Below are 23,761 nucleotides of genomic sequence, written 5' to 3'. Positions count from 1 at the left end.
ACCAAAGCTATCTTTGACAAACAGAAGACTAACTTTCTCTGGGCCACACAAAATGATTGCAGCCTGTACATATTAACTCATTCTTAAAAAAAAAAAAAAAAAAAAAAAAAAAAAAAAAAAAAAAAAATTTAATGACATATTTGGAAAACTACTTTCCATTTCTTCTGAGAAAGCAAATTGAATGAACTTAAAATCGGCACTAACTGCTACAATTCTAGACAATTACTGATAGGTAAAGGACATTCAGTCCAATTTCCACAACTTCATCTTATATCCACATGTGTTGTTCCTTGTCACTGATTCATTTGTGAAAGAAGTGTAGAAGTTGTGGTCCAGTGGAGGGCCAATTTTGGCGGTGTTAAAAGGGCACATGTCCATTTAACACAGGTTGAATCAGCCACGGGATGGGGCACAACAAACTCTTCTTTCACAAATGAAACTCTGTCTAGGTTGGAAATATGACCGAGTCAAAGCTGAAAATAACTGGATTGAACAGCATTATCTCCTGGATATGGACACTTATCTGCACACAGAACTACAACTAGCAGTATCTATCTAATATAAATATATGTTTATTCCAGCTCACAGCAGCATATGCATGCATTGTTTTTGGTCCCCAAGAGGATAACAGCCTCCATATTTGCCTGCTTTGGCCCTGGCAGACTACACGTTCATCCATTAACACAAAATACCTTTAAGAGCATGCATATCGAGAGCGTCGAATAAATCAATTGAATGTCATGACAATTCTGAACAGCATTCCAGTCAAAGATTTTGCCATGGCGTTTCAAAGACTCTACAAATGGTGCTGCAACTGTGTGGCAAGTTCAAAATTAATATGATTTTCTTTTTAAAGATCACATTGTATTTTATTTCGAGGTATTCCTGGAACTTACTGAACCTATGGTGTATGTAAATACTGATTTCTGGACAATACACCAAATAGTACTTTACCGGAATGTAGAAAGTAAATGAATTCACATTACTATAAAAAGAGACAGAATGTCTGTATGTGCCACTTGTCACTCATCTGTAAAGTGAGCACTTCACTTTCGTAACTTTGGCTTATTAATTCTACAGCACACATTACATGTCATCTTCCTAGGCAACTGTGTTAAAGTTCTGATTGAAATATGAATTAGCATCAGAAATATCGACAAATGTTTCCACAAATTCTGATTTTTACTGGAGAATTGGTTCTATTCTGAGTACAGTTTAATTTTAGTTACTGTTACCAGTAGTAACTGCTTGGTGCAGATTATGTAGCCCAGTGAGAATCTCCTGAAACTGTATTTCAACTGGGAAAATCTTTGTTCTGCAGATACAAATTGGAGCCAAGAACGCGAAGCCCTGTCAATGTATGTACTTTCTTTCCAATGTCTTCATTGTCTATATGAACATTACACACATGTTGATGTTAGCAATCATACAGTGTGCATTAACAGTTTCTCTTTTATGTTAGTGGCTTTTTCTGTTGCTTCTTGGAGGAACAATTCCATATCTGCAAGTGTTTTATAGTCAGGCTAAATGATTTAATTTTTATGAGACCAAGTGTATGGTATGAACCCATTTTATATATGAGAATTAGTTTGTATAGGACTGAAGTGTACTTCCTATATCAACAATTTATCTTCTCTCTCTCTCTCTCTCTCTCTCTCTCTCTCTCTCTCTCACACACACACACACACACACACACACACACACACACACATGCACACATAAATGTATAGATAATGGGAAGTTGACAATAAAATAATGGAACATAGCTACAATAAATGGAAAATCCAGGATGGAATGTAACAGTATTAGGAAAAGGGTAGTAGCTACTCATCATATAGCGGAGATGCTGAGTCACAAACAGGCACAACAAAAAAACTGTTACTTTCCGAGAGTCTTTATGTTGTGCCTATTTCTGATTTGTGACTCAGCATCTCCACTATATGATGAGTAGCAAGTATCCTTTTCACAATATTGTCAAATGTATAGATACTTGCATTTGAAGGTATATGAAAATTGTATGTATAAACTGAACATGGATACACTAAAATGAAATGTAAAGACTATGGACATGGGTCTGCCATGTGAAACACTTCTGTTGCTTAAGTCGTAAACATCTATGGTGCAAACTTAATTTCTTCTGAAACATGCATATTGTCTTGCTCTTTCTTTAAGTGCAAATTTGTGTACAAGGAACTGCTCTGAATTAGCTAACTGCCTTTTATATTCCTCAAGTAAAGAGACAATGAAGCAACAACAAACATCTCATGTTACTCCTTGATTTTGTTAATGGTAGCCTTAAAGCAGACCTCTTAAATTATTTTTCTCAACAGTTTGAACATCCCAACTTAAATACTATTTCATGCCTCAACTGACAGTCCTGAATTTTTCATTATAAATGAGGCACTGCAGAATCTTTCCCTTAATCGAATTTTGAAAGTGAAATTGTCGATGTTTGATATAGTCTCTACATGCAATACCTATTACGCATAATAGTAACAATAATTGGTTTCTTTTCCACCTTTTAATCAATTTCTTTCATCTCTATTACAGAACTAGAGAGTACAGAAAAATGTGGGCAGTGTAACAACAGTAAGCAGCTGAATATATATTTTCAACGATCAGGAAGTGTTTCCTTATCATCAGTGCTTGGTGGTATAACTGACACTATACAAATTGGAGAAATCTTCAAAGTTCACAGCAATCCTCATGTGTTACTGGTACTGCTACAATTCTGTGTTATGTTGCAACCAATATATTACTCTGCTCCTGTTAAGTGCAAGCCATTTAACACAGCTACCTCATATGTTCTCGTGTAAAGAAAAGAGAGAGAGAGAGAGAGAGAGAGAGAGAGAGAGAGTACTGTGCTAGCTGGGACAGTAACTCAGTCAATGTTAAGATTTTCAAGAGATATGTTCTGCATGGGGAAAAATGGGGGAAAGTTTAAGAAATAATTAGGAATGAATAATGCAGTGCAATGCAGAGATACAAATTTGTGTCATAACATCAGTATTCCGCTAAAAAAAAAAAGAAAAAAGTTAAAACTCTGAAATTCCACCAGGCAGAGAAAGGAAGAGAGGAGGGAGAAAAAGATGGGAGAAAAAAAAATACACTCACGAAAGAGTGTAGGTGATTATATAATTGATGGCAATGGAACAGACTAACGAAAACTTGTGTCCAAGAGTGCCAGAAACAAATCATACTGTGAAAGTCGAAATTCCACTAGAATTCGAAATCTTGAAGTTGGGTGTAGGCAAAAAGTTTAATGCTGAAATTACCACCTAGGAAACTATCATGTTCTTCAACAGAATTAATTCATACGTACATATCGTATTTCAAGATCAATGCATTTTGGTCTGAGATTTGATATGCCCATGAAAGTTTTGTTTCATATGTATTCGTTGAGTGAAAACAACAGGCTCACAAGCACTTACCTTCACACGGCGACAAGTACTGCCACTGACACATTTGAAAGTTAAAAAACCCACACTTAGCTTTAGGAATCATTTGTTCCTTCTTCTAAGAGTAAAGTTAGATGTAGTTATTTCTCTACTTTTAAATGCATCTTTCATCAGTACGAACTTTTGGCTCCTAAAGGCCCCTTTATAACTTTATTATTTATGCATCAAATGAATTTTCCTTTTGAAACTATACAGTTTTGTACCATTCTCCATTTCAAAATAAGGCACAATACTGTCTCACTGCCATGAATGCACGTCACCTGATTGGACTATATGTCACAAACATCAATGGCAAATTAAGTTATTCCTCTCGTCACACAATAATAGTCATACCAGTCTATTTAAATGTGAATTTGCATCATGGACATAATCTTCATAAATGTCACATCTGAAATGAATCTCTAGTTCCAACACTGTTTACAGTAACCTCCTTGCCCAACAATCTACACTGCTCACACACACACACACACACACACACACACACACACACACACACCTCTTCAATTTGCAGTTTCTGTTTCTGCTTCATGCTGTAGACTGTTCACTGCAAGACTATTGTCAGCTACAGGAGATCTTTGCACACTATCATTTGTCTACATTTTAGACTAGTATGCTTCCCATGAAACGTTCAAAAGAAATGATTCAGTGAACACAAAGAGAGTGTCTTTGTAACACCCAAGTATGTTGTTACCAATTGCCATCAACACTTGTATGGAGACTGAAATTGTGCTTTTTGTCATGTAACCCAGTGCAATGTGCTTCTCTTTCTGTAGCATATGTCTTTATTTTTTAATTTTATATTTTTGTGTCTTGCAGAAACCCTCCAAATTATTTACCATGTTCTCTTAAGTAATTAAAGAAGCTTTTTTAGGAAGTATTATCTGCCGTAGTCAGATTTCCATTTGTACTAACTTCCAGTATACCTGCCATAATTTTGAGCTCAGAATAACCAATTTTGAGCTTGAAGTGGCTGTTTGGTTTGTGTAACATTTTCATAATTCTTGAAATGTTATATTCTCCTATTCCCTTCCGTCAATGTGGGTAGACGTGACAGAAATAACACCAGTTTGTAGCAGTCAAAGCTGACTCCCTCATAGGTAATTAATTTAGGACCTACTAAACACATGTGGCAGCATTGCATCATAATTCCTTTACAGAGACTGATTTAATGTGCAGCCCATAGGTACAATGTTGAGAAGGTTTAAGAGGTGACAGTTTTTAGTACATACAATAAAGAAACACAAAGCCTCATATTCCCCCCCCCCCCCCCCCCCTCTCTCTCTCTCTCTCTCTCTCTCTCTCTCTCTCTCTCTCTCTCTGTGTGTGTGTGTGTGTGTGTGTGTGTGTGTGTGTGTGTGTGTGTGTGTGTGTAGTAATTGTCAGGTCTATTATAATGTGAAAATTATCCTACAGTTTCTAACACAATTACAATACCTCTTCCCCTACCTGCCATGAGCTAGTAACAATGTTTTTATAGATGTTCAATACGGAAGTCCATTAGAAAACTGCTTTATATATCTTTACCGAATTCAAGTTTTAGAGCTGACCTGCTGACAAAATAATTACCAAAAATTCATCATTTTAAACATCAAATACACAACAGAAACCATATGCAGATCTATGTGCAAAATAGCACGATGAATACAGAACAATGATTTTTATACAAGAGATGCAGACGGGCACAATAAAAGAGACAACTGCGCATTTGAGCTTTTGAGCAAAAGGTCTTCTTCAAAAGCAGAAACACACACATTTACACAAGCATAACTCACAAATAAATGACCACTGTCTCTGGCCACTGCATACAGCAACACCGCCTGACAGGAGAAGCAATCTGTGGGTGGTGGGAGTAAGGAGGAATCTGCAGAGGGGAAGGAGAGGGATAGCAAAGTAGGGGTGGGCAAAGGTATAATACTGCTTGTGGGAGCATGCAGGGAAACGGTGATGAGTGGGTAGGCCTGCTAGGTGCAGACTCGTAGGGAGACCAGGGTGGGAGAGGGAGCGGGGGGGGGGAGGGGCAGAGGAGGGGAAAAAAAGACTAGTAGATATGGTGGTGAAATAGAAGGCTGTGTAACGCTGGAGTGAGAGGAGGGAAGGGGATAGGTAAGTGAAGGTCAGGGGCTAGTGAGAGCTGAGAACAGGGGTGGGGTGCAGGGGGAGGATGTTATGGGAACGGTAAGATATTGCTGGGAAACTGGTCGCTCAGAGCTCAAAATGAAGGCAGGCATACTGGGAGCACGTAGGAGTGAAAATTGGACTACTTCCTAAAAGGCTTCTTTGGTTACTTGACAGAGGATGGCAAATCATTTGGAGGATTCTTCTTTGTTGTGCTTCTCTGCATCTTAACACCTCTTCTATAAAGTCACTAGTAACCCAGCCTTTTCGTATTATTATTATTATTATTCCATCCTGGATATTGAGGGCAGAGGGAGTAGCAACACTGAGGAAAGCAGGATGAGATTCAGAAAAAGAAATGAAGTTTATGCTCATGTCTCTGAACTTCATGACATCCCTATGAGTGATACTTGGAAAGTATGGCATGAGAAGAAGCCACAGGGATGGTTCTGTCCTTTTCTGTGTAAAACACTCACTCAGCTAGGGACTCTGAATTCGTAATAAACTTGTATGTTTAGATGCTGATTTTCTATGTGTGCAAAACTAAGAACTGTTTTCACTTCTCACCATTAATGAAGCAGTAGGTTCAGAAGTTGATTTCCATGCAGTCTCAGGAGCTCCCAGAGCTAACAACTCTTTGGAATACGGTACACAGGTCATATCTCATCCTTTGATATTATCCATGTCAGTAACACACCAAAGAACTTCTCTGACAGGACTACCATTTCTGAATATTTATTTAAATTGCGTTATCATCCTACTTACTTTACTTGTCAGTTACCTCTACAACTGGTCAGACCCTTTGTGGACACTCAACCTCTAATGAACTTGTCGTCACCACAATGTTAAACTCTCCCCTTAACCTCTTTGTTAGCTTTATAGCCCATATCCCTGTAGCTGCTGTTAATGTAAAACTTGCCCTGTGAATTGTTCAACAACTAACTATTCAACCGGCCTTGTTACTTATAAGATCTATGTCATCAAAGGGAAGACTTGCCTCTTTTGAGGAGACACTAATAACTTTACTTACCTGTGTTATGTAATAACAAATATGCTGTAATTACATGCAATTACATCACACAGTGCTCACTTGACATCAATATACACTTAACTCAGGTTACTATTTCTAGTCTTACCACTGTCGTATCTTACCCTCATGTTAGGTTTATGATTTACATTTTGATTTGTCTTTGACATTTTGTGGTTTCTGTTCTTATGTTTTCTTTCCCACTTCTCATCCAGCACTTGCTTTATCTCCTCTCTATACAACACTGTTATTGTACATCTGGGTCATTTACGCTTCTACACCCACTAACCCACTCATCCACTAACACACTTCCATATCCCTGTCTTGTTGACGGCCTTCTCTGCCTTAAGCTTTCTACTGGCATGTCAATGATTTCCATCTCATTCTTTTCTGTAATGTTCACTCAAATTTGAGTTCCGCATTGACTTTACTTCAGTCCGTCCAGTTCCTGCAAAGATTTCCTTTCTTTTCTGGATGAAAGAATCCCTAGTTTCAGAGCAAGTGGTGCAGTCACCTTTTGTTCCTGTACATCATTTTGCTACCACCATACAGATAAATGTTTTACTATTCTTCTTTCAGTGATTATTTCACGCCCAAAATATTTTTATACTAATTGTCAAACTTATCTCTATTGTTTGACTCCTTATTCTAAATTGGTAAAGTCTGGAGGCTTTGAACTCCTAGTGTTTTGTGTCCAACCACAGGCAAACTTACAGATCAAATAATAAAAGCACACGGTGTAGCACTGTAGGAGTCTTTGCCGTGAATGCCATGTTGTGCCTGTTTGTTTCAAAATGCTTAACCCTTCAACTACTCTGGATGTGTCCCTGTGTGCTCCGAACGTGTTTACGCGCACCACCAGTCCTTCTACCTGGTACTCTGTACCTGTCCCTGTGTGCATAGACACGTTCAAAGCTGCGCACGTAACACGTCCAGAGCAGTTAAAGGGTTAATGAAGCATTCAGGCTTCATCACAAGAGTTACCCATGACTCCTCTGAGAATTGTTATAATATGGAGTTAAGTGAGGAAAATAAATTAAAGGTGCTGCTGAATGCTATTTCTGAAAAACAATATAAAATTTATAACACTGAAGTTTAAGTTTTGAAAATGAACATGTCAATAAGACACTTTCATGAGGTATCTGAGCATTTTTTACTTCTTAATGTCATTTAAGCATTGGTACTGCATGGTACAAAACACAATACACATGTGCAATCCAACATTGTACAAAGAAGGCAGAAGATGTTCCCTCTGCAGAAATCTGTATGCTGGGTGAAGCCTGATTCTGCGACTTCCTGTACCCCTCTCTGTAAGCAACAGGGGGAAGTTTGACAAATAGTAGATATTCTTGTCTTTCAGACTGCATTGCTTGCCAGCCCCAGCTATTTCCTACCTATGTCCATGACTTCACAACTCAAGGTCAGAATAATACCATGGATCTGACTACACAGAGGAGAAAAACTTAAAAACAACGCTAATGTATATACAGGGATAAAGGTAAGATCATTTACTGTAAAGCAACAGAAGTTTGCATTATTTATTCTGCAACTGGTTTATTGGCTACTGCTTCCTAAATTGTCTCCCTCTCCCCTTTTCCCAAAAAATAATCACACACTACAGTTCTGCAATGAATTAGTATATGGGTGCAGTTATGTGACAATGGAAGAGTATTAGGATAAGTGTCATGAGTTGTGTTGGAATTCCATTCATGGATGTTATGTTACAGTTCTCTACACACCCACACCCACACACACACACACACACACACACACACACACACACACACAAAAGGAAGTACCAAAACAAAATCTTTAGAATTTAACTGTAAGACATTACTTCCCTGAGAAAAATAATCAAACTATGAGAGATACACGAAGATTAAGACTATAAATCCTTGGATTCTATCATTTTCGGACATTTAAAACAGGAAAAAAAATTTTCAATGTTTGTTTCCCCAGAATTAAAACAATGTGCGAGCTTGAGGTACTTGGTATCTCAAAGATACAACGAGTGTAAGAAGAAAAATGTCAATCTTCAATAATGAAAAAGACAATTCCAGACTATTGTGATCACCCATTTTCTCCCATGTAACAAAACACAGTAACACACCAGAATGAGTTGTCAATGGGACACGGCTGGTGAGCAGTGAGCGACTACTGCAAATTTCCTTTGTTCTATTAAATGCCAGATTTAACTTCACATGGTTTGGGTAAGCTGTTATTCAACTTCACTATTTTTCCCTACCTGTTGCTATTTTCTTCTGATTTAGAAGGATAAACAGGAATTTTTAATTCTAGCAGCTGCAAATTGATTTTTATTCTGCCTAGTAGACAGCGATCAGGTCTATATTTTGGAAACAACAGTGTAACAAAGTGAAAGAAAATAGAATAGGGGCAAGTATTTGCGTTGACTGGTGTTATCAGACATTTCATTTCATTCTGCCTATATATTACGCAATTTCTCTCTCTTTCTCCGACAGGAGAAAAACAAGAATTTAATGTGAAAATAGATCACTGTGCTGTACAGAACTACTTCAGCTGACAACCAATACAGTTCTTCAACAAAATTTACAAATTAAATACACTGTTTATTGGAGTTAAGCCACAGATAGTCTTCTCTGTAGAGTTACTGCTTTGTAGTACACATACAGGACTGTGTTTCGCTGTTACAAAAGAGAGAACTGAAATAATTATTACTCTGAAACGAGTAGCAGAAGAGTTTCTAGCAACTTTTTTCTCCACAGCATTTCATTCTAGATCTTCACTAATCCTACTCTAGTTTTATCATTTTTTGTTGATACAGTCATATTATTACTGGAAACTGACAGCAAGGCCTCAGCAGACCAGCTATCCTATCCCCATAAAAGCACACTTATTTTGTGTGTATGTATTTTTTTAACTATTTATTTTCATTGAATTATGATGACAAATCCTATATCAATGTGAGACGTTCTCTGGATGACTAAGTCAAATAAAATCAAATGCAAGGTGCACCTTTTAGTTAGTACAATACAACAATATTGTGCCAGTGTAACACTTCAATTAACCCACAAAGCTGAGAAAGAAATATAAATAACATTGGTAGCACATTGCATGAAATTATATAAACAATATCAGAGCAATGTTGAGCAAATGAATGGAATAATATGTCACTATTACAATTATTCAAAAAAGGTACAAACTTTTCCATGTGTTATTCTGGAGAAGAAAAAGCCAAACATTGAACTTCAGAACTACAGTTGAGTGGTATGGACAAACTGAACTGAAACTAGTATACAAACATTGAAGAAAAATGAAACATGAACAGCAGAGAGAATAACGTGTATTGGTAGCGATAGTATCCTCTGAAAATGCACCTTTTATTAATTTGAAGATTTCAGACTAATGAAGTAGTTCCGTCCCTATTCTACATTACATCAACAACCTAAAAAAGTTTGGAAAATCATGAAGTGAACAACACTCATTAAACGAACAATAGCCAGTCTGCATGTAAATCAACGCCACTTCAGTTGGGTGTATGGGAATTCAAATGAAAAGTGACAGTCCATAGTTTTTAGAAGTCAAATTTCTCCTGCAGAGCTTCACTGTCAGACTCCTTAACATCATCACTTCTAGATGCTGAAGACGAGTAAGTTTTCTCTTGTGAATCTGGTGGTTTGCGTACCCTGTGGTAGATGCTCTTGTGGTTGCGCAGACTGTTTAGAGTACTGTACACTTTATTGCAAATGTTGCACACGGGGACCTTAGTTGGGTGAGTATGAACATTCTGAACGTGCCGCCGCAGCCTCTGAAGAGAGGTCAGAGTTTTTCCACATGGCTCGCAACGATACTCCTCCCCAGCCACAACACCTGACAAGACAGAGACCTCCAATTAGGGACCTGGGCTCACCAGTTTAAGCAAATTAACTTATGGTAAACATACAACACAAAAATAAATGGGATTATCTTTGAACAAAGTTTAAGATACAGGACAGGATAAATTCACATCTCTGACAAAGGGTATTTTGACCCACTATACGCCAAAAGAACAAATAAGAAAAAAATAGCTGCAGTCCTGTGGGAAAATTTGGGACAAACACCACAAGCAGTAACTAACTCAGGTACTGGGTACATAAACTGAATTAGTTACACGAATTAATAGGTTACTCGTGCTTGTATGTGGAATATCACCTTTCACAATAATTTTTTTAAAATCTTATTAGAAACTGCCTGACAGTAAGAGTGAAGGACAGGTCAAGAAAACCAGAAATGTTTTCCAGACTCCAAGAAAACCACAATTGTGTTCCAGACTTCAAGAAAGTCATAAGTGTGTTCGGTGTGACATGAGGAGCTGTTTGATGTCAGGCTTGTTACACTAGACAAGTGCGTAAATCAGAAAAATTTGACTTTCTACAAACTAGTGGTGTTCATGGTTTACACAAAAGTATTTGTTCACTTCTCTGTCTCTGAATGAAAGTAAGTGCATAATAAATACAAAACTGATACTACATTAAACCCAAACTAGTACAAAATACACACATGTGCCCCCACCTCTCTCTCTCTCTCTCTCTCTCTCTCTCTCTCTCTCTCTCTCTCATGTAAGTGTGACTTTGTTGTTTGAGAACTCCTTAAAATTGTGTATTGATTGCTTTTGGTATAAATTTTATAGTTTCACCAGACTGTCGTCATCAGAGATGACAGTCTGGCGAAATTGAATTTCCAATTGATGTGGATATATAAATTGTGATATAACCAGTTCTTTCACTGGATAAGCACACCGTTATTGTTGACCTCTACCATGATTTTCTGTCTTTCAGAATCTTGTTACAGCAGCTACCCACAATTTTTGAGGTTGTGTAGGAAAACCATATTCTCAAAGTTGTGTGGTAATTGACTGGTCACAAAAACTGCCAACGGCCAGGAGAGCGGTGTGCTGACCACATGCCCCTCTGTATCCGCATCCAGTGATGTCTACGGGCTGAGGATGACATAGTGGCCGGTTGGTACCATTGGGCCTTCAAGGTCTGTTCAGATGGTGTGTGTTAATTCCATTTCACTTGAATTCAAGTCCAACATCCTTCCAACAGAAGTTCTTCATTCAGCCACACTTAGCTCTCAAGAATGGCTCCTTGTGTAATTAGCATTCCCAAAATGCTTTCATGATATAATGGCAACTCATCTGCTTTCATGTAAGTGATTTTCTTAGTAAATTTTCAAGCATTGATATGCTATAGCTGAGAAATTGCCCTTCCCTTATTTTATATATTGCTTCATTCAGGAATTTCCATTATTGTTATCATTTGCTAGATATTATAGCATGTAGTAAAGCATATTAAGTATTATTGTGTCCAAATTTTACCAGTTGCTGCAAAGGCTGATTTCTGTACGACAGAGCTTCTAAGAAATTATTTGTCCAATGGCTGTAACTGCAGAATTCTCATAATCAATGGAAAATTTAATAATTACTAGGTAACATTAATATACATTGAAGTCTTGCGACAAAAAAGTCATGCCATTACCTACACATATTTTATGGATCAAAGAAGAGATAAACCAAAAACACAATTCAATTCTTTTTTATGCAATTATCCTTCACGGTAAAGTTTCCACATTAGGATTTATGTCTCTCTCAAGAAGAATTTTCATGAAGTATGTCCATTGCCATTGGTAAGTAGACATCTATGCCTTTTACTACAGGGCACCCATAAATTACCATCATACTTTTCATACTAAGGTTTCTCTTTAGCGTGTAATAAGCCTGTCAACCATCTCAATTAGTAATATGAATCAAATGCACTGATATGGAATGAGTGGATTGGTGATGATAAAATCAAAGAAGATGCAATGACGTGAAATGGCCTCAGAGTATACTGTTCTGATATAGTGACCCTGTAAGGGAATGAAGATGTTGTGGCAATTGAAAATTGGTCCCATAGTGGGACCTCTTCATTATTGCAAGCAGTCTCAATAAGCTGTAGCAATAGAAAATAATGATCCTGTTAAATGAAATAATTGAGTTAAAAGATAGGAAAATCCTCTAATTTGTTATCTATTAGCCAGCTATCAGTTAACACTTATCATACTCAGTCATCTGACACCAAATGTTAAGATACCAGTGCATGAGATGTTGCTATTACATAAGTTTAGAAGTGTCTTTGGACTACAACCCCTTATCATTCGGATGATATTTGCACAAATGCACAACAAGGCTGTTTTTTGTCCGATAATGTTTTCTACATATCTTGCACCAAAACTGTTCAGTCTGCACCCGGTGGAGATCGAGGATGTGCCTCTTGAGTGTAACAGAGCTGCGCAGCTTTTTGCCACATTCAGGACAAACAAAACCACGTTCAGCTTCTAACAGGACTTCCCTTGCAATTATCTCTTGGTTTGGCAGCCACACTGGCAGAGAAGATTCATTTGGCATGCTGCAACCTACACAACGCACCAAAACAGAACACTAGTTAGGTACTGAAGACTCCCCTACCCCCATATAAACCAACATGTCACAATGCACAATGGCCCATACAATCCACACAGGAAAAACAATGACACATCATGAAGGCGAAGACAATACTAAACACTTGTGAGGAAATCGCATTGTGGGTCACTGTCATTTATGCTCATAAATAATACTGACTTTGAAATAATGCATGATCACCAACTTTAACGAATGCACAGGTGCACAGATGATTGTGTGTGTGTGTGTGTGTGTGTGTGTGTGTGTGTGTGTGTGTGTGAGAGAGAGAGAGAGAGAGAGGGGGGGGGGGGGGGGGGGTAATGGAAGTGAAGAAAATCATGTTAAAGTCAAGATATAACATTCATATGGATTGGTGGTTGAAAGGGTGTCAATATTAACAGTAACATTAAGAAGAAAAAATGAAGCTTACAAGAAAGATATGAAGACCTGAAAAATCAAGTTTCAGCAGGTCTGGCATAAAACAATTCTAACCACATTAGGTGCAGTGCTGGAATATATAGAAAAGACGCTTAAAAGAACTGGCATCAATGAAAATCCACCTGCCAACTACAAAAAATCATTTTGCTTGAATCTGCAGACATTTTTTGTTGATATATCACAAATTCCAGTCCCTTGGCAAGTGTCCAACAGATGACAGAATGTGAAATCCAGCATAATTATCTCATCTGCTGTGTTTACTGTTGTCTTTTACATTAACAAATAATAACTACAGATGAAGTTATAATTCAAATGTTCACATCCTTCCTTATCATCATATTTAAAGCACTTTGTTTTTTTTTTTTTTATGATCTCATTCAGGATTCTGTACTTTTAAATTCTTGGAAAGGATATAAGCAAAGACTGCAAAAAAGCAGACACAAAATAACAGATGAAACTTTTGTTATAGTGCTTAATCCTGTCAATATTACATTGAGAATGCAGTTTAGTAAGTGTGCCACATGGAAATTGTAGTTTTTTCAGAATTTACATTTATTTGTGGATATAATTTTAAAAAAGCAGCTGCTTCTGTGATTTTGGTAGAGATTCATTTTCTGCATGCGTGAAACCTTCCGCATGTGTGCAACCTGACACTAACAGACACTCCCATTTACCTGGATGAATCAATGAGTAAATCACAGATTCATAAATATGTCTCAAAATTCAATAGAGGACAAAATGTACAGTAATGTGAATGACTGTAGAATTCTTGGCAAGTATTGATATGATAATTAGAAAATATATTTCTACCAATGATGATCTGTGAAATTATTCCCTGGAGGGGGGGGTGGGGGTGGGGTGGGGTGGGGTGGGGGGTGGGGGGGGGGGGGGAGAAGAAGATCTGTCAAATGTGGTTAAAATTTCAGCAATAAATGAAAGCACTGGCTGGAATAATAATAATAATAACAGAGGGAAACTAACTGCATATACCTATAATATGTGTGTGTGTGTGTGTGTGTGTGTGTGTGTGTGTGTGGTGGTAGTGGTGGTGGTGGTGGTGGGGGGGGGGGGGGTTGTATCTTTATATCTGAATTTATCTTCCAGGTGTAGCCAAAGCAACATGGACACACCTGTACGTAGGTTTTGCCATCCTGAGAGACTACAGCTCTTTGAATGATGAAACTATACTGGCAAATGACACCGTTTCCAAAACACAGTAAAAGTAATGAAGAACGTGCACAGTTGCACCAATTATAAAATTGTATCAAAGCTATTTTATTTTTCAATAGTGGTATACCTTTAATTTTGTTCATTTCAAGATACTGGGGTTTAAACATAACTGAGTGATGACAATATAAATAAACAGAAATCCTTACAACAAGCGATGAACTGCAATATTTCAATATCTCAGTCAGAGAATAGTAATCACTCAATTATGTTTAAGCTTAGAATTTCAAATTTCAATGATATCCACCAGCCAATACCATGTCAACTATCATCAACACTATTCACTAAGCATTCACTGCACAACAGGGTTTCATACCATAAGCATCCATAGTATATATCATGTCACTATTTTCCAAAGTAAGAACCTAAAATTTATGTGTCTGGGTTTTAAAACAGTAATAGGGCACTACATTTCAAAACATCGGGTTCCTTCCACATGACAACTTTTAAAAAATCTTTTCAAATAGCTTTAATTACCACCTGCAAAAGTAGAAAAATACTAATTCAAAATAACAGCTAGCAATATTCTAGGAAACAGAATTAAATTGTTTTAGATCAAACACAAAATAAAGGGTTGTGATGAGTGACTTGAGACTCCAGATAAGGGACTCAATTAATTGAACACAATGTCAATGCACTTTGCAGGTACAAAGGACCTATCTTCCACTGGTGCGGAAAACTTGTGCTAATGTCACAATATAGTTAGTAATCCACTCCAGAGCTCATATTCACAGTAAATGTTGTGATGGGGAACATGTCAATATAAACAAGAGAAACTGGAATCCACTGGCAAATACGGAAAACAAGAAGTTTAAAGCCAGTTTAAAGAACAGGACAGCAGTAAATGGTAATTTGTCACAATGATAACAAAGAAAAGATAATAAAATAAGTCTGAAACAGTGCACAAATAGAAAATTGAAGAAATAAAACAAAGAACAGAGAACTTGGAATAATGGATTTTGATACGGTTTAGGTGAAAGAGGGTATTTTTGGATACAGGTAAGACTACTGTATCCTGGGAACAGTGGCAGGGGAGGAAATAAATTTAAGTAGGCACCATCTTTTGAAACAGGAGGGGGGAAAAAAGAGTGCCTTTAGTACCGTCGCGACTGACAGTGCAACTGAAATTGGGAGGATATGAGTGGGTCTTTTGGTTACAAAAAAACAGGTAGATGGCTGGAATAAAATGAAGGAACAGTCACATAGGAAGGCTCACGTGCAGTGTCTGATTAACTGGTGTCAGAGATCAGTATATAAAAAAAATACAACTTGTTTCGTACCATTTTCCAATCATCTGTGTGAACAACTAATGCCAAAAAATAACTATGTCTACTCGCACATAATAATGCTTTAGCAAAAAAGAAGGAAGATTAGTGTTAACATCCTGCTGACAATGACACCATTGACAGTAAATCATGAACACAAGTCAGATATGGACAGAAAATAAACTGGCTGTGGCCTTTCAAATGCATGAACACAAGTCAGATATGGATAGAAAAGAAACTAGCTATGGCGTTTCAAATGAAACCCACTCAGTATTCACCAAAAGTTATTTGTGAAAACTACAGAAAACATAAATTTTGGCACTTCACCAATATCTTGCAAAGGAACCTCTTTACAATATATCAGTAAATATTTTCAAAGCAAGTGGTATCCCACTTTTTGTAAAATACTTATGAAAACTCATATTATGCCACCACCAGCTGCTGTGAAATTTTTTTTCTTATTTCTACCAGTTTTGCCCCAAATCATCATCAGACATCTGGGATACAAAAATAAATGGAACTTCTTACAAACAGGAAAGATAAAAAGCTGTACAATCTTATAATGTCAAGTTAAGTACTTATAGGTAGTTTTCTACATACAATATTTTTGTGGATACATCATGACATGTAACAACATTCACTTAATAATTTTTATGAAATAATATATACTGCAACAGTCACTTGTTAACAACATCCACATGACATGGATAAAATTAAGAAATTAAGAATGTGATACATAAAATCTGTATATTACTCCGAAGAGCCAATGTCATTAATAACATACTCAGCTATTAAATATAAATGAATTATTACATTTCATTCATGGCAGTTTAAATAATGATCTTAGTTCTTCGACTTCTTGTTATGAGCGAGTACAGCTGTTCATGTGCTGTTAATGATAGTTCAGTTGTTTAATAGTGATTTGTTCTAACACTTTATATGTATTCAGAAGTTGGATGCACCATAGTGTTTTATTACTGACAGCACTGGTTGTTTAGAACAATGTTTGGATTTTATTTCTCAGAATCTAATGATCTGGTGGCATTTTTGACATTATATACAACGTAGCTGAATGTCACGTTATGTGTCCAAAGAAATACAGTGACAGAAAAACTTACTTTAAACTATTTGATGTTATAAGATTGGAAAGCTTTTGTCTGTCCTATTTTTAAAAAGTTATGAGAGTTTATATATCCCAGGTGCCTGGTGAAGATTTATGATAGTTGAAACTGGTAGCAGTAATAAAGGTTTTCAACAGTAGCTGATGGTGGTACAACTGGTAAACATTTGCTTGCTGCCAGTGGTTTGCAGCCATTATTTTGTGAATGAACTAGAGGAACAGGAGCAGACATATGAATAGATTGCCGCCTTTTAACAGTTAATACAGTTTCAACTGACAGTATTATCATGTGGCCTTCTAAGAGAATAATAATGTAGCTCATTATATAAATATTCTACTATCATATCTTCGTGTTTTCCATGTAGTTACTACTCATTCACGGTCTGTAATGTAACTTACAAAGGTGAGAAAAATAGGCAGTACACGAGGTCTGATAGAAAAATTTGGAACATTCATGATTTCACGCCAGTGGTGTGTTGGAGTCAAATGCGGTTGGCATCCCTGCATATACCTGTGTTTGATGCATAACTGCTAGAAGTTTCATTGTTGTACACCTGTTAATTATTCTTCAGTGCCATATTGAGCAGAACATTGTGTCACACAGTTTGTGAATTTTGAGATGACAAAGTTAGAGGAGGTATGTTTCTTCATTACATTTTGTATGAAACTCAAGAAAGACTTTACAGAGACACACTAAATGATGCAGGAAGCCTATGGTGATGAGTGCTCAGTGTTACGAATGGTTCACACAGTTTAAAAATGACTGGACAGAAGTTAAAGATGACCCTCGTTCAGGACGTTCTTCAACATCTACCAATGATGCTCATGTCAGGAAAGCCAAAGAAATTGTGCATGCCAATCAAAGACTCACTGTCTATGAGTGCCGAAGAATGTGGCATTTCAGTTGTGTCATGTCATGAAACCCTGCAAGAAGGAAATGTCCTGAAATGTGGCAAGACGATTCATGGCTCTTGCATCACACCCACACCCACATTTATTCCTGTTTGTGCGTGACTATTACACAAACAATGACATTACTGTGCTGTCTCATCCTATGTATTCTCCACACCTGGCCCCTGTGGACTACTTTTAATTTCGAAAGTTGACAAACCCATTGAAAGGACAAAGATTTGCAATGATAGACAAGATAAAAGTAAATTCGCAGACAGCACTTTGCGTGATCCAGCAAGAGGCATACCGAGACTGCTTCCGGAAGTGGAAACGGCATTGGAAACGATGTATCGACTGCAGATGACGGTTTTCAAAGGAGACCAGGTACAATAAGTAAAAAGTAAGCTCAGAAAAACTTTGTGGACGAAGTTCTGAAATTTTCTGAACAGACCTCGTACAAAGCTGTGACAATCAATAATTTATAACTATCGCTTGCAGTTCATTGGTAAAACTATCAAGAAAACCCTGAATTTAAAATGTGTTACTAAAGTATCCACTGCTTTGCTTTTCTGGAAACAAAAATGGAGTACAATGACTAGTGTGCAGGAAACAAAGATTTGGGAAAAGTGTTGTTTAAGAGACAGTTAAATGCAAATTGCCTGGTTAAGCTACATGATATGAAAATGAATATCAACTTTATTTTTAAAAACTTTCTAAATTAACAAAACCAAGTTTTAAATCCAATTTCTCAAGCAGATCCATGTCACTTCAACATTGTGATATATGAGCAGTTACTAAATCTCTATGTTAAAAATAATAAGTACCAAGACAAGTATTTACTGTATTTAATTCTACAAATAAAAATATGTCAACAAAGTTATACTGTTATGAGAAATTTTGCACTGTTAGTAATATCTACATAACTGTCCGTAGAATAGATGTCATATTTACACTATTCTGAGTCACACTTGTCTTGTGAGCTTGAGATCGATGAGATATTAGGCTACTTCTAGTGCTATACTGTCGACTGCAAATATTACACACAAATGTTCTAGTGTGGCATTGACTATGAACATCATCAATGTGTCTCTGCAAGGACCAACTACGAGTAAATGATTTTTCACACTGGCTGCAGTGATATCGAACACCACAATGACTAAAATCTGAGGTGCTCGACTGGGCACTTCTTGCCTCTAAAGATAGCTTTGCAGTATTGCATTCGTGCAAAAGCACTCCATCCATTTCCTGAAGTGCCTCGAAACCAACAGGCAGCACAGCTGCAACCAACAGAAAAATAGTTGCTGAGCTGACAGCCAGTTGGAAGAATACACAACAATTTACTGTACCTTTTCCAACAATTCTCACACACACACACACACACACACACACACAAACATTCACAAAAATCTGATGTTTCTGGAGAAAGAACTAATCATTCCTTTGCACCTAATTTCCCCAAGAAAAACAAGCAGGCGAAAGAAAACACAAAAGATAATGTAATCCATAACTCTCACCAAATATGGAATTAACGGTTACAGTGGTGATTTATTTATTGACAGAAGGTGTGTGTGTGTGTGTGTGTGTGTGTGTGTGTGTGTGTGTGTGTGTGCGCGTGCCCGCGCGCTTGCGCACGGGAGTGAGAGTGTGAGAGAGACGGGAGACTGTGTGTGTGTGTGTGTGAGAGAGAGAGAGAGAGAGAGAGAGAGAGAGAGAGAGAGAGAGGGAGAGAGAGTGTGTGAGAGAGAGAGAGAGAGAGAGAGAGAGAGAGAGAGAGAGAGAGAAGTACATCTGTATAACTAATTTCATTTAATTACCAAAAACAAAACATCGGAAAAAATTCAGGCATACTATAATTAAGTAAATAAAAATTGTTCAATCATACCAACGATGATTCTTATAAATTCAATTTTCTTACAGGTATAAATTATTCTGACTGGTTTTAATTTCTTATCGAATTAACCACAAGTGTGATGACTGCATCCTATGGGCTCATGCTGTCTTATATAAAATGTTGAAAAGAAAAGTAAAGTGGCATTTGAACCTCTCTCAAAATCTGCAATTTGTTCCTGACTACTAGGATTCCCGAATTCAAACGGGACATTTTATTCCTTAGGAGGGAGTGCACTCAAGATTACCACTCAGATCAAATGAACTTTCAGTTCACCCACATGCATTAAGTTTTAAAGTCCTGTTCAACAAAATTCACTAATAAATAGTGTGTTATAGGTTCTGGTACATTCGGCACATTGCCAAGTCAATATTAAACTTTCACAATAAAATTACCTTTGTTTTTTGCCTTAAACAGAAAACAACATCTTTGTCTTATTTCAGAATATGAAAGCTTTTTAAATGGAGATGTACAGGCAATATCTGTAAAAACTAAAGACTACTGAAAGTGAGAGAGAGAGCTAAAAACAAAATACATAAAAAAGTGAAGTATAGTAGGTGAAAGGAAATTGGTATTGCATGTCTCCCATAATTCAAGGTGCCCTTTTTCTTCTGGACTCTGTAACCTCCCACACATATTTTATAGTAATTCCTGTGTCCTCTGTTGATTTTGATTAAGGATAACTGTATTCTCAAATTCTCTGACATTTTCAAACAACTCTTCACCGTGCTACACACTGCGGTAATCTGCTTGTCAACAATTTCATAAACCAAGATTAATAAACACCAAACAAGCAATGTAAGCAAACTTCCCTTTGGCATAAATCACACCAATTTTCAGTCAAACGGTGCATTTTGCAGAACAACAAGGTTACAGTAATAACACGGGAACCAAATTCTGATAAACTCATTTTGCAACATGGCAAGGATTTCTCCTCTTGTAGTGAATCTGGCAGCTGGCATCTGTTGTGGAGGCATATAAAAATAGGAATCCCACAACTAAACTCCAACCTGTCAACTGCTTTAGGCCGTCAGACATAAGTAGCATAGTACTCTGTCAACAAATTCAATTGGATGATTTTTACACGTTTTTCTGTCCACCTCTAGCGTAATAGTGACAAGAAATGAATATCCTCATTTCTTCTCTTCTGTTCGTGTTTCACATTTAACTTCTATATAAAGCCAGAAACTTACAATTTTAGGAATACCTTTACCTCTTATGCCGATGTCTGAAGTATAAGATTTTATTATTTACGAAAACTTTCTTCATTAATGACAGTCCAAACATTGTTTCTCATTTCTACCAATCTATATAGTTCTGTTTCCTAAACATTGTAACCTTCCACATTTTCACCAATTTTTATATTATTTTGATAGCTATTCTTGACTCTTCTCAATGCTGTTGAATTAATATTGTGTGTGTGTGTGTGTGTGTGTGTGTGTGTGTGTTTTTGCCATTTAATTCCACAGTTCTGCCTCCTTTGCTGTCGACCAGAAGTAGATCACTAGCTTAATTCTTAATGTTAGAAAACCTCATATTATGAAATCAAAACAAACAAAATTACTTACAGTTACCAAAGATAACATGCTAAGTTGCAGACACGCACAATTAAAAGACAACTACACAAAACCCTTTGGCAACATCCTGCATTGGAAAAACAGAAATACACACCATTCATTCAAACAAGCAAGCACACCTCATGCACATAACTGTCAACTCTGGCAGCTCGTGCCACAGTGCAACTATCACGTGGGATGGTAGCAGCAATCCGGAGGGGGCAGGAAAGGGGAAGGGGCAGCAATGTACAGGAGAGGGATGAGGAACGCTGTTTGGTGGAGTATGTGGGGGACTTGAATGTCAACAAGTGCAGCATCAGGAGGTTGTGGGGCAGGGAGGTGGCAAAAATGGAGCATAAAAGGAGAGGAGTGGGGAAAAGACGGGCAGGTGCATTGGCAGAGGGCGCCAAACAAAGAGGGTGAAATGAGAATGTTTAGGAGGTGATAGAGCAGGTGACATTCAGTTGTCACCTGAAGATGGCCTGAGAAGCCGAAAACAAATTTGTGACCAAATAAATAAATTTTGCAGAATATTAGGAAGTGCTTTTCCTTATTAATATCGTAAAGGATTCTATATTATGGTGCAAAAGTTTTTTTAAAAGATTTCTCCTAAATTCTGGCAGGAATTCTGTGATTCAAAAATAAATAACAAAGTGAATGAGTACCTTATCCCACTGTTGAATATATGAACTTGAGGTTCTAAATAGTAGTTAATACTGTTGTTCACAATGAACAGGTTTTAACTTTGCCAATCAACAGAAAGCTCACGATGTTCTGCAATGTTAGTAAAGTTACATAAGTATGTTGTGGGACTTACAGAATATGTTTGAATCAAGTAAAGAATGCCTTACAAGAAATGGGGCCCTGGTGGTGAGGGCAGCAAACTGGTCTGTTGAGGTGTGATTTAAAAGAGAGGGAGCACCGCAAAAATGGAACAATAGCAGTTAACTGTACATAATCGTCACTACTACCCTTGCAGAGAAGGAAAGCAGAAGGAAAAGATGAAATCCTGCACCACTGAAGCCAATAATCTCTCTCTCTCTCTCTCTCTCTCTCTCTCTCTCTCTCGACACACACACACACACACACACACACACACACACACACACACACACACACTAAAATTAACTGTCTAGTTGTTTCATATGCACTGTTGATACACACAGTACTAATCATTCTGCACAGCAGACAGTACTGACTGCATAATAATTATTTTGTTTGAAAATGTGCCACTTTCACTTCAGGAACACATTTTGCTTGGTCAAGCTGTACATATTCCCCTCCCCTGATCATTTGTTCTTGTTCTGCACTTTTCTTTTGCTTTCTTTGCTTCTTTCCTGGCAGGATTTTTGGTTAAGATCAACTTGTCATTTATGACTTTCCACTTCTATTACTAAGAACATCCCTGACACTTTACACATTTAGAACATGTTGTGTGCAGAGAGGATACACTGGTTCCAATCTGTGCTATGGAATTTGTAAACACTGCCATAGTGATGGTCCTGCACTGCCACCCCTGCGACTCTGGGTCCCAAGCAGTAGCTCTCTGTGACAGCAAAGCATTAGTCGTGTGCTCACAGTTTGTCACAAATCGAGTTACTTGTTCAGCTTGTGTTAACTGTGTGGTGTAAAGTGTAGTATTGTTTATTTCAAATTTAAGTGATATGGCCTCTTCCTTAAGAAAGTGGACAGTAGTGCTATCTCGCATAGACTCAAATGAGCTCGTATACAATGTGTGATGCTATTCTGAGGAATAAAACTATAAGGTTAGGTCTCTTACATTATTGTAAAAAGTCGTCGAACAAGTAGTTGCACCTCTGAAAATTGGAACAACCTCTACGAAGAATACAACGTGGAAAAGTGTGTAAGACATCTGCAGGAACCAACTGTGGCCCTTTCGACTCCAGGAAAAACCAGTGTGTGTTCTGCTAAAAGAACTTTATAATTTTCAAAAGGACAATTTGGCAACATATATGTGACTTATGCGCAGAAAGGATGTCCCTCCCTGAAGAACTGCTTCTCTCACTATGAGAGCGTGAGCTGCTTTTCAGGGCAAAAACCAGCCTTTCAGTAATACTAAAGAAGACCGTTTTGGAGGAAACCATTTTCTGGAAGAAGAGTTCTGCTTGAAAGGGAAGATATCGTTCCCTGAAGAGGCTGTTTTTCGAGGGAGGTACCTACTTGCAAACCTCACGAAATCATGTAATTGGAAAAAAGGTGAGTAAATGCTGGTCATTCCAGGCCAACTGCGTAGACTGATGATACTGCAAGAGTTACAATGAAAGCTCCAGTTGGAAAAGACAGTCAAGTTCATTCTTTCACATGTTGGAACAATTG

The 23,761-nt window shown here is 37.4% G+C and overlaps 2 protein-coding genes across 9 annotated transcripts in view; both read right to left on the bottom strand.

The window, feature by feature from the left end:
- Positions 1-23,761, bottom strand: part of LOC124607467 (broad-complex core protein) — a 162,317-nt gene that overhangs the window by 28,133 nt on the left and 110,423 nt on the right. For 3 of the 8 annotated variants that reach the window (XM_047139814.1, XM_047139813.1, XM_047139812.1), the window contains exon 6: positions 18,830-19,257. The exons of 2 other annotated variants lie outside the window; for them this stretch is intronic. In XM_047139814.1, the coding sequence (XP_046995770.1) occupies positions 18,896-19,257 (362 nt within the window). In that variant the 3' untranslated portion in view covers positions 18,830-18,895. Of the gene's footprint in view, positions 1-9,545; positions 10,450-18,829; positions 19,258-23,761 lie in introns of those variants that run through there. 3 more of the 8 variants (XM_047139815.1, XM_047139817.1, XM_047139818.1) reach the window with 3 other exon arrangements.
- Positions 12,669-13,203, bottom strand: LOC124607469 (broad-complex core protein isoforms 1/2/3/4/5-like). Its single transcript, XM_047139822.1, has one exon. The coding sequence runs from the start codon at positions 13,004-13,006 to the stop codon at positions 12,740-12,742; it is 267 nt and encodes an 88-aa protein (XP_046995778.1). The 5' UTR covers positions 13,007-13,203; the 3' UTR covers positions 12,669-12,739.

Source organism: Schistocerca americana, chromosome 3 (genome assembly GCF_021461395.2).
Source record: "Schistocerca americana isolate TAMUIC-IGC-003095 chromosome 3, iqSchAmer2.1, whole genome shotgun sequence".
Lineage (NCBI taxonomy): Eukaryota > Metazoa > Arthropoda > Insecta > Orthoptera > Acrididae > Schistocerca > Schistocerca americana.
Note: the sequence above shows the minus strand (reverse complement) of the source record. Positions and strands in the feature narration are given on the sequence as shown.

Coding starts and splice junctions, on each gene's coding strand:
- LOC124607469 (XM_047139822.1), bottom strand. CDS start 13,006: ATGCCAAATGAATCTTCTCTGCCAGTGTGGCTGCCAAACCAAGAGATA.